Here is an 11,436-nt window from a genome sequence, read left to right as displayed (position 1 = left end):
ACGCAAAAATAACAAATAAACAGGCATAAATACAGAAGTAAACAACAAAACAGCAAGTAAACTTTCCACTCTTTTATTTTAATAATTTAGACAATTCTAATCTAAAATGAAAAACTTCAAGATAGCCAAACCTGAAAAACGTGGTCCTACCTTTCCACCAGTAATTTGAATATGGTTGGAAATTTCCGCCAGAGTAAGCTAAGTGCACATGAATTATTAAATCACCAACCCTACCTTGCAATGTGCACTTCCGTAATAATTCTTAAGTATGTAAGAAATCACTAGGTACTTAGATATGACCTTAGCAGCTAAGATGTGAAGAAATCTAATGTGACCTATTGGAAACTCCAGAAGATTTACTTGATTTGCATCCTAATGTTTTCTAACTGCCGAACAGAGAGACATTTCTTATGAACTAACAAATCAGTGGAATTAGAGTTGAAGGTGGGATGGGGTAGGAGGGGAACTTACAACTTCTGAAGCTTTCAAGAGATCACTGGCACATCCAAATACAAATTATATGATGGACAACACTAAATCAAACAAAAAAGTTTTCAAAATAACTTAATATTTTGTAACTTACAAGTCAAGTTCCGCTCTTAAGAGCAATTGTTTAGTCAAACAGAATCTACAAACCACACCTACCTTACTATCTTCCAAAATTTTGCTATGCTCTTAAGAGTCACTTTTATTTAATTAATGTTTAACATCTACATGAACAGTTATATGTAGAAACATTACATTGGTACAGAAAGTGCAAGAGTCCTCACTTAGATAATTGCTTTAATTTTTCTATAACTCCAAAGACAGTTTGAATCAGACTAAATAAACCAAAGCTGTAGATTTATTTTTTGTTTTTGAAACTTAATGGAGAATCAAATGTTGATTTTTTTCCCTTATAACCACAACTAATATGCATATAAGCATGAGATTTGATTCAGGTACAATTTTAACATTTCTAAACTGGCCTCATAACACAAATATGATTCTACTTAAATCAAATCATGCTGCTAACCTACCCCTAGCCAAGACAAGGAGAAAAAACAAGAAAAGAGATATGAATACTTAAATGATATTTTAAAATCCTTTATTGCACCTACCTTTTTGTACAGAATCTGAGAGCAAAGTTTAATTAACAATGTAAATAAACAAACATTTCATTATATCTACTCTACATTCTGAGGGATAATAATTTGGATCATTACAAAGCATTCTTAGGAGAGAAAATGTTTCATATCAAAAGAGGATACATGGAAAAAATATTTTACTGTGCTCAATAAGAATTTGACAGAAATGCCAGATGAAAAAGGAAACAATAAAAGTGAAGCTCCACTTGTTTAGTTTAACACAGCTCTGTTAGTTTTAGAAACATAAAATCCTTTTCCTTTGTTTCAGATTTTACTGCTATCTCTTTTAATTTCTGAATGTGCATTGATGCTCAATAAACTACTGCAAAGAAATCTGTTAGAATTTACTTACGTAAAAATAGACTCACCTTGTGACCACTCCAGAACAATAGACACCAATTCAAGTGAAATGATTAAATTGGAACACATGCTGATAATTTGATTTGTGTCATACTTGGTAAATCAGAAAAAAATGACTGCAGACAATGCTTTCAACATCTGAGTCTTGATAACGTAAGCATGGGGTCAGAAAATGACTAACTATATGAATGAATAACTATACAAAAACAAGTAGTATGATATGCCATGCAGCTATCCCTCAGATGAAACATTTATCTGGCATTTCTGAAAAATCCTAGTTGAATTAATTTTACAATCTTAAAATCGTCTAGGTGCACCCATAGGTAATCTCATAGGTGGCCTACCGCCAGGGTGTGGCCCAAGAAGTCCTGGTCCTCCTCTTGGGGGAGGTCCACGAGGAGGCCCTCCTGGGCCAGGAGGTGCCCCCATGAGAGATGGTGGTCCTGAGAAGTTGCCAGGTGGACCAAGCCTTGGTGGCATCCCTGGTGGCATTCCTTGTTGATGTGGTGGTGGCCCAGGCATGTGGGGTGGAAATCCAGGTGGCCGCATTCCAGGTGGGCCCATTCCAGGGCCCCTGGGAATGGGTCCTCCTGGCCCTCCATGTATAGGTCCTCCCTGAGAAGGCCCTCCTTGTGGTGGCCCTGTGGGTGCTGATGACATGGAAATAGGGGGTTGCGGCAAGTTGGCCATCAGAGGCATTGGAGCAATACTTGGATGACTTCCAGGTGCCTGCATCTGCATAGGAGGGGCACTAACCATAGTAACAGGGTTAGATGATGGGAGACTAGGTGTCTTTGGTGCATATTTAGGATGTGATGCCCGTCGTTCCTCCTGCAACAGGAATGTTGAAACAGGTTCAGTTTAAACTCCCCTCATTTGCTCACTGCTTCAGTTTTAAAATAAGTGGTGCTGGATATCAACTTTTACAGATGATCTGGACAATCTGGAAACAAACTGGTGAAGTTTACAATAGCTGCAAGCCCCTAATTACAACCCTACTTATTAGTAATTTGCCTACCAGTGAAATATCTTCATCAGGATGAACCAAACGGCTTGTTGCTCCTGGTGCAACTATGGTAGCAGGCTTGGTAACAACAGGAGCAGAAGTAGGAGGTGGTACAACTGGTTTACCTGAAGAGTAAACTTCATCAGCTTTGGTCATTTAAGTCACTTTACTTAAATTTAAAATAACAAATTTCTTTTAATCTAGTCACACTTGACAGCTGTCTAAAGCTAAGTAGATAACTCAAGTTTCCACCAGCCATGAAATACTTCTCAGTAAGAAGAAAAAATGACACTCAAATACTTACCAGTTGATGTGACTGGTGGGCTTTGATAACTTGTAGCTGTGGCCGTTGAAAGAAGTGGTTTGAAGTCAGCACCCACAGGGCCAGATGAAGCACTGGATTTTGCAGCTCCATTTACATTCTTATCAGAGAAAAAAATAAAGAGGATAATGTTTTCAAAAAGATTTAGAGAGAGAGCCATATTAAGTTGTATAGGAATGAGCTGTACCAACAAAAGTACTAGTAGAGAGTAGTTTTGTAAGATACAGGTCATGGAAGAAAAAAGGACAAAGCCATGGTAGAGAGGAACCATTCAGTAGGGGAAAATGAAACAGCTACTGATCAACAAATTAATGAAATAACAAAAAGGTGTAATTCCTTTTCAAAGTATGCATTACGAGAAAACAAAATGTTGGAAATTTAATTCACTCACTCTGACCAGTAGTAAAATAAGTAATCCTTTTCTGCAGTTTGTATGGACCTACTGTTATTGCATGTCCCATGCAACAACAGAATTGCTAAATAATTAGGATTCCATTTTCTTTGTGACATTTCTAAGAATAAGTGGTACATTGTTATACATGACACTACATGTACTCAGATAGATAATTGCTTTTGATTTCTCTCGGACTCTGAAGAATATTTGAAAAACACTAAAAAACAATTTCCTTTTTTTTTACGAAACCAATAGAGAACTTAAAATTGATACTTCTTACTGTAACCACATATAATTTTAGACTCTTGTCACCAATGAGTTAAAGATTTGATTCGGGCACAATTTTTTTAAATTGGTATCTTGACATGAAAATGATTACTGGTATGTTTGAATCATATCTCCTTTGGACATGGGTCTTTATTTCATCCATTAGTGCAAACTTGTGAGAGTTTACTTCTACAAATGCACTAGTAGTACTAAAGACTACAAGTTATGTTCATGTACTTACTGTTAGAGAAGGGAAAGGAGACAATCCCTGTTGGAAGGAAAAAAATTAACTTACCTGTGCAGCAGGGAAGAGGGGTTTGGTATTGGGTACCTGAGGCCCAATAACAGGACCTTTTTGAAGTTGAGGTTGACCAGGGGCAGTAGCTGTGCTGGTTGGTGGGACAGTGTTTGGGGGCACTCCATGTGGTGGGATTGGCATGCTTCAGGAAAGAAAATAAAGGAAAATGCTAAGGCTGCATGCCACAGCTCAATGTTGAACAAACAGTTAAAAAAAATTGATTGAAATGTTTACATTTACTAAATTATAATTTTCAGTTTCTCCCTAGAATTGACTAGTCAGTGTCACTTAGTGTTAGACCATAATGCATAGCTAATACATTGAAAAAAGCTACTTCAAAACCAGAATGACATGTAACAACATACCCAGGAATCTGCATGTGAACAGGAAGCTGACCTGGAAATGCGACAGGTGGCATGTGTGGTGCACCTGCAGTTGAAACAAAAGAACTTCATCAAGGTTATGGTCTCCGACACCCTGTTATACGACCAACCTTTCTTGTGTAAACACTTTTTGTCCTAAATAGAGGCCCAGTAATTTCATTGCCCATCAACTTGAATAACTGGCTTTCTGTGTTATGATTGCAACACTTCACAATTGAATCTTGAACACTAATTATACACTCACATAATTTAATTATAATACTTGAGATTGAATACACATTCTATTATTAAGTGATACTCCTTGATCTAAACATTTCCCAGATGCTAAATCCTCTACAATTTCTTTACCTGGCATTGGCTGAACAAAGGGCATTTGAGGGAAGCCTGGAGGAACTGGCATTCCCGGCACAGGCATCATAGGCATCATTGGTATGGCCCCAGGTACAGCCGCAGGCATTGCTGAAGTTTGTGGCTGATTCTCAGTCTTGGCTTTCTTTTTCTCTGGTTCATCATCTACAACATAACAAAACTAAATTAAGACATCCAATTAACTAGGCACCTATCCAGTTGGAGCAATAAGATCTTTATCACTTTGTAGTGTAAAAACTGGAGTAACCTCGAGCTGGGTAGGTCACTGGTGCCTAACAATGGCTAGACTTTAAATACATTCCTAGTCACATGGAGTAAAGATCCTGTTCAGCACTGACATGGAATAATCAGGGGTTAAAGTCAAAATAAAAAAAAATCTGCTAGTTGCTGAATGTTAATGATGCCATCATAACATTTAGTGAAAACTGTCCAATAGAAGGATCACTGACAGATTACAGTGCCACTGAGAATCTCACTTCACCACACAATTTGAAGAATGAGGAATAACATCCTTGGAACCATTGTAATTGAATGAGAACTAAATGCAAGTGATCCATTATTCTTTGACTTAAATTAAGCACTATATGAAAATACAATTGAGAGTTTTCTTCCCTTCTCTCTAGACAAGTATTCTTTGGTTTCTACAAAGTGTGTACAAATCATTCACAGAGACAGATGTTTTTTGGTTTTATAGCAAGCACAGTATGAAGAAAAAATGTTAAGTTCCCTACACCAGACACTGGAATCTCACCCTTGTTTGTTCTACCAATGAGCCACAAAGACTCTCTTAACCCTTTAACTCCCGTGAGTGACCAAAGCAGAATTTCTCCTTACTATATCGATACAGTATCATGCAGACAAATGATGAGAATAAAGAAAAGTATTGAGTGTGGGATTACTTGTTGATCTGATACCAAATTCTCCAAACTAACACAATGAGAATCATTAGGCAGACAGTAGGAGAATTACAAATGAGATCTTAGGAGTTACAGGGTTTAGTGAGCTTAGCAATCACAGTGTTCATGCAAGCATCCTGCCAACTTCTACCCTTTTCTTTTCCCACCTCTTCTAGAAGTTGCACTTACCATCACCAGCATTTCCCCCCTTCTGTTGACGCTCTTTCAAGTCTTTCTCTGGAATACCCTCCATGCCATATATCTCTATTTCTGGGTCTCCTCTGTTTGGTACAGAGTTGGGAATAGTACTTATAGTTTCTTTGTGAACTTGCATGCAGTGGATTGCCAACCCTGGGCCTGTGTATAACTTCTTGTGACAAATAGGACATTTGAAATGTTTGGCCTTCTGATGCTGGATTAATATTTTTTCTTCATCAAAGTCACGATTACAATACCTTTAGTGTAGTCAAGGTGTTCACAAAAATTTTGAAAATAACACAAGGTGCATCCACCCACAACATGACAGCATAAAAATACTTCTATGGTAACAACTGAATGTGGCAGTACAGTTTCCGTAAATCTATCACGTCATGCTGCTTTTAACTTCCGAGTAGAAACGCTTCAGTTTACCTTATTATATACCTTTCAAACACAAGAAAAATAATTTAAAATTATGCAGACTCTTATGAATGTTAAAAAATTGACTGATCAAATTGTTCCTTCTTGAAGAAGAATAACAGCTACCTAGCTAAAATTTCAGCAGTTACATAGCTAGGGAGAAAATCTCGAATTCGATTCGCTTTTCACGGGATTTAAGCTTTATTCCTCGGAAAAAATGTGAGGAACGACGTAATTGAACTTCAAAACTGCCAGCCAGCCGGCTGGATATTTTAAGTTGAAGTCTGAACAATTTGCTTTGTCACCCTAACAATTTTTACAATCACATGAAAATAAGTAAAGTGTTAAAGGATACCAGCACCAGGGCTTTGTAGCCTTCTTCTTTTTACGTCCCATGACAGAAGTGACTTCGACGACGGCGAATAATTTAACCACAATTTAACAAAACGCTGTCCAACGTGGTGTGTTCCTCTGTCCAGCAATGGCTCTCGGTAACATTGAAGTCCCGGATGACGGGTATAGAGGAATTCTGGGATAACATTGGTCGTTGGCGGCAAAAATAAACAAAGCGAGGTCTGTTGAATAATCTGCCACAAGTTTAGTGCCATTTTTTGGCCAAAAAGAAACTTAAGAATGGACGATCCACCATTTAAATTGGTACGTTGAATAACAGAGAAATGATTTCTTTCCATAAAAGAATTGTAAAAGAGAATTCTGAGGAAATACGTCAAGACTGCTTGTGAAATACATGAAATAATCTGGGTAAAATTTCCGCTGAGCCCCATACTTCATTATGCATTCAGTTCTTGGATAGAGAAAACAGTGACAAAAACAATACATTGCCATTGGGAAAACAGATTTGCTTTAGAATAGTATGGGGCTGTGCAGAAATTTTACCATAACCTGTTCTAATTTGTTAGAGTATCTTGTGTGAATTAAGATCTCCTTTTTCTCCAGCTCATGCATCTGTTTTTATTTAAGACTTTACGAGTTTTTCTTTTATTACAGGAAACAGTGAACAAGCTATTGCAGCAGTTTTTTCGCGACAAACAGAAGACAAAATGTAAGTTTTAAATTCGAGATACTACACGCACACGAAGACTGGGTCGAGGAGTCGTGGGTAGTGAATAAGGAAGAGGGATGAATCAGTATTGCATTACCAAACAATTAATATTTACTGAGCTAAAACAAGAGTGAAACAAATGGCAAGCAAAGTTTCAGCTAGCTCCAGCTCTGTTCCTTAAGCCAGAGTTGCATTTGAAATCACACCATACCCCTCTCCACTGATGCAGACTCCATATCAGACCTACCAGTTTCTAAATGTCTCATACAAAGCATCTATCAAAAGGCTAAAACAAGTAGTCAAGAAATATTGATATTTGCTGATGATTAAAATTAGTCCTGGGAAGTTTTCATAAAAAAGTCTTGAAAATCTCTTACAAAACCCTTCATACCTTTATCCCCAGTCAAGAGGTACTAAAAACCTGAGAGAAATAAAATTTCAACAGAGTTTTTTTATACTTACAATTCTTCATTAACAGCCACTTTCTCACAATAGGTAATTTAGTGTTAACAACTGGGTTGAAAACGTAAATTAGCCACCGTAAAGAGTAAAAAAGCTGACATTTCGAGCGTTAGCCCTTTGTCAGAGTACTTGGGGCTTTCTCACACTGTGTGCTCTACAACAGTTAAGATGGCTGGTATACAGAAGTTTGCCTGCAAACTGTTACTTTGACAAACTGTCATAAGTAACATGAGAAGGAATTACTGTCAGCTAGTAAAACAAATAGGGTTGCATGTATAACTGCCTTGTGAGTGCCAGACCATTACAATATAGTGATATTAAGCGAAGGGAAGAGTTAATTCCTTACGCAGCTGAGATTTTATACATAGTGAGTTGACCCTGCATAGTAATTTGACTGGTGTTCTTTATTCCAGTAACCAGTTTAAACTCCTGGCTGATACTTTGAAATGAGAGTGGCACTATTAGAAATAACTGTCAGACACAAGAACATCTAACACTGGTCTAGCTAAAGACCTGAACTCTGACCTTTAACTCATGAGAGCAGTTGGTTAACTATTAGACCACCTCATTTCCAATATGGTTGATAGCTGCATACTGCACTGATACTTGAATTAAAACATAATTTGTAATTCACAGGTAATGGAGATGCCCTAAAGCTAATGGCAGAATTGTTAAGGATCTTTGTTGCAGGTAAAAATGCTTTACATAAAGGCGTCACTTAAAAAGTGTGTTTTGGCATTGTACATCTAGTTAAATATTAAATTAAAATCACGATCATATTTAGACTAGTTATTTACATTTCTTTGGAATGGTTTTGGTGATTACTCAAGTATTTTCATGTTGAAGTTTGCAAGAACTCCTTATGAAGTAGAGGCCCTCTTATTTTGAACTTTGTGAGCAAAATTTCCAGTATCCTGGAAAGTCCAGTTTGTGTTTAAAACATCACCAAGAAACTACAGCTGGGCCGCATTTGCTACTTCTCTGTTCTTAATACAAGATAAGGTTATCTGTGATATATTACAGAACAGACAAAGTAACTAAAAATTGATTTGTCAGATATATTATAAATGTAGTATTATTTTTTCCACAGAGGGAGCAGCCAGGGCTGGAAAACAAGCAGAGGTATTTTTTGGGTATTTTGTATTATCAACTGAGTTGATAACATAAATTAGCCTCCTTGAAGAGTTTAAAACCTGACATTTCAAGCATTAGCACTTCCTCAGAGCAATTGGAAGATTAAAATTGCTCTCACTGATGAAGGGCTAATGTTCCAAATGTCAGTTTTTAAACTCTTTATGGTGGCCAATATACATTATCAACTCAGTTGATAATACTAAATTACCCTGTTATACTCTCCCACCGACACAGCACCACAGTTTCTTTACAAATTTACTCCCTTTATTCAAAGGTATTTTTATATGAAAACTTAACAGGGTTATTCCTATAATTAGGAGTTAGCAAGAACATTTTACAAATGGACAAAAAGAGAATGATGGAAATACTTTCATATTAAGAATGAAGTGTAAGGAGGACTTCACCAAAACATTTAAAGTATATTTTGAAACTCCGCTCCATGTCAACCTTTTGCAATAAAAATCTTGTCTTCTAATTATCCCCAGAAAGCATTCGCTTTAACTATTTGGCACTTTATAGGTTGAATCCTCGCCAACAGTTGAAACAGAACATTTGGAAAAGATTCTGCCCCAGCTGGTAAGAAACCATATTAGAAGTAACAGAAGTATCACAAATTCAAATAAAATTAGAAAAAAATAGACTCAGAGATTTAACAAGAAAAATTAATCAAACCAGAATCTTAACCCTTTACACCTTAACATCAGTATGCACATTCTCCCTTTTGTTATCTATACATTTCCTAAGGTGCTGACAAGGAGAATTTGTTTAACAATCAAGAGCTTCTTTGGTTGGTGATCATTTCCTTCATTTGCATGATCTCAAATGAATGATTCAGCAGTATATTGTCAGGAGAAACTTGATGCTGTTCACTCCTAGGGTCTAAAGGGTCTTTGATGATGAAGAGAAGTCCAAAAAGCTTGAACTTTCTCTAACGTCTTAACCATGAAACAATCATGGAATGAAAACTTTCTCATGAGTGGGATCATTTATTGTGTTCTCTATATTTTACAGCTTCTCGACTTCTAATTTTCAATGACAGCTGCTTCCTCAAAGTGAAACACAGAACATGGCTGTTTGCACCATATTTACAATATGTCTATATTTAAAAAGCCTAGGAGTGACTGAATTAATAATGGTGACATTTTCTTAAAGGACTGAAACACTATAATTTTCTCAGCAGAGATTTAATCAAGTAGGTATACAGTATATGTATATTTATATAATAAGCTCAGTCATGCATGCATTCTGATTGGTTCTCCCTTATGATCTATTGAAGGACAGATGTATAGATGACATCATTAAAACTTTTTTTCCATATATTTTAATTCTTTATTATATAAAACAAATAGATTCCAAGTTGCTGTGCATCTGTTCAGTAATAGATCACAGAGGATGTCAAAATGTGGTAAGAACATCAGTGACACACTCGGCTGCGCCTTGTGTGCCACTTTTTGTTCTTACCACATTTTGACGTCATCTGTGATCTATTACTGTACAGACACACAGCAACTTGGAATCTATTTGTTAAATATATTTATACTGTATACCTACTTGATTAAATCTCTTCGCATTAGTGAATATTTGGTCTTTAAGTTTAGCAAAGTATAATGTCTGTAATTTCTGGTACAGTTTATATGACTATAAGATAAGTTGCTAGGAAGAATTATGTCATGCGCTGAATTGCACACACATTTTGACAAGTTCTTCCTTATTGATCTATGGAGCACAGATGCATACATGTAGATGATTTCATCATGAACAGCAATATTACAACTCTTATTCCCCAAACACATCTGTTGTAATTGGTTGGGTTGGAGAAGAGGTAAGGATTCACCTCTAAGGTGAAAAGAAAGAAGTCACTTCTTAAGGGATGGAACAAAGTATATAGTATTTATATAGGTTAAGTTCAAGATTAACCCTTTACCCCCTAATATCAGTATCCATATTCTCCATACCATTCACTATACATTTTCCAAGGTGCTGACAAAGAGAATTTGCTTAATAATCAAGAGCTGCTTAAGTTGGTGATCATTCCCTCAATTCTCATGACCTTGATGTTTGATTCACTGGTGGTATTGTAAGGAGAAATTGGATGCTAGACATTCAAAGGGGTTGAAGGGTTAAAAGCAATGATAGAGGTTGAGAGGGGAATTCTATTAGGGATGTGGGATGGATGCATGGGGATAAAAAAAAAAAAAAAGCAGCTTTAAACACCAGTTGTGCTCTGAGAAGCCTGTGACAAATTGAAACTAAGGAACAGAACAAAAACTGTGTGTAACTCACAACTGGAGGATATACAAATTTAGAATTTGTTTTGGTTTTAATTCCTTTTGTTATCCTACGCAACTTCACAACCTTAAAGGAGGAGAAGATAAATAAAATGTGATGTGAGATAAATAAACTATAAGAAGCAGGGGAAATTGGTTCGTGGATACATGATTGATCATAACACGATAAAAAGTATTGATATACTTCAGAATTATAAGTTTCTACAAACACTGTAAAAGACCTTCGAATTCTTGAAATGTGTCACTGTTCTTTTCATCTCAAGACCTCAGATTGATTACCGCGTCTGCTCGTCTTTACCACTTGACTTTTTCCATTAATGACTGTTTTCGAACGGCTGCGGTAAGGGAAATTGGACAACATCCAGTGATCTTGCCGAAGTGACAGAACTGATTCTTGCCCAATATACATGGAAGGCGAAAGGCCAATCTGAGATTGTTGTTGAACAACG

The 11,436-nt window shown here is 36.6% G+C and overlaps 2 protein-coding genes across 3 annotated transcripts; one reads left to right on the top strand and one right to left on the bottom strand.

Annotated features, from left to right (window-relative positions):
- Positions 1–57: 57 nt before the first annotated feature.
- LOC113683865 (BUB3-interacting and GLEBS motif-containing protein ZNF207) lies at positions 58–6,551 on the bottom strand. Its single transcript, XM_027201149.2, has 8 exons — positions 6,396–6,551; positions 5,612–5,877; positions 4,506–4,670; positions 4,140–4,203; positions 3,772–3,916; positions 2,798–2,915; positions 2,506–2,618; positions 58–2,318 (listed from the first exon to the last, which is right to left on the bottom strand). Exons 1-8 carry the CDS (start codon positions 6,434–6,436, stop codon positions 1,785–1,787), a joined length of 1,446 nt encoding a protein of 481 aa, XP_027056950.1. The 5' UTR covers positions 6,437–6,551; the 3' UTR covers positions 58–1,784.
- A 22-nt stretch (positions 6,552–6,573) lies between these two features.
- On the top strand, positions 6,574–11,119 carry LOC113683866 (centromere protein X). 2 transcript variants are annotated; one of them, XM_027201151.2, is made up of 6 exons: positions 6,577–6,697; positions 7,049–7,103; positions 8,202–8,255; positions 8,656–8,687; positions 9,219–9,275; positions 9,711–11,119. In XM_027201151.2, exons 1-6 carry the CDS (start codon positions 6,674–6,676, stop codon positions 9,723–9,725), a joined length of 237 nt encoding a protein of 78 aa, XP_027056952.2. In that variant the 5' UTR covers positions 6,577–6,673; the 3' UTR covers positions 9,726–11,119. The 2 variants fall into 2 exon arrangements, with proteins under 2 accessions (XP_027056951.2, XP_027056952.2); XM_027201150.2 differs by lacking the exon at positions 9,711–11,119 and having other exon boundaries at positions 6,574–6,697; positions 9,219–9,487.
- The last annotated feature ends 317 nt before the right edge of the window (positions 11,120–11,436 follow it).

The sequence above is a fragment of the Pocillopora damicornis genome, chromosome 10 (genome assembly GCF_964200805.1).
Source record: "Pocillopora damicornis chromosome 10, jaPocDami1.2, whole genome shotgun sequence".
Classification (NCBI taxonomy): domain Eukaryota; kingdom Metazoa; phylum Cnidaria; class Anthozoa; order Scleractinia; family Pocilloporidae; genus Pocillopora; species Pocillopora damicornis.
Note: the sequence above shows the minus strand (reverse complement) of the source record. Positions and strands in the feature narration are given on the sequence as shown.

What these genes read in the sequence shown, in the direction of transcription:
- LOC113683866 (XM_027201150.2), top strand. Translation starts at nt 6,674, where the DNA reads ATGGACGATCCACCATTTAAATTG. An exon ending in CGACAAACAGAAGACAAAAT is followed by an intron (nt 7,104 to 8,201) that starts GTAAGTTTTAAA and finishes TGTAATTCACAG; the next exon opens with GTAATGGAGATGCCCTAAAG. An exon ending in GTTAAGGATCTTTGTTGCAG is followed by an intron (nt 8,256 to 8,655) that starts GTAAAAATGCTT and finishes TTTTTTCCACAG; the next exon opens with AGGGAGCAGCCAGGGCTGGA.
- LOC113683865 (XM_027201149.2), bottom strand. Translation starts at nt 6,436, where the DNA reads ATGGGACGTAAAAAGAAGAAGGCTACAAAGCCCTGGTGCTG. An exon ending in CTTTGTTCAGCCAATGCCAG is followed by an intron (nt 4,204 to 4,505) that starts GTAAAGAAATTG and finishes TTTCAACTGCAG; the next exon opens with GTGCACCACACATGCCACCT. An exon ending in CCCTCTTCCCTGCTGCACAG is followed by an intron (nt 2,916 to 3,771) that starts GTAAGTTAATTT and finishes TTCTCTGATAAG; the next exon opens with AATGTAAATGGAGCTGCAAA.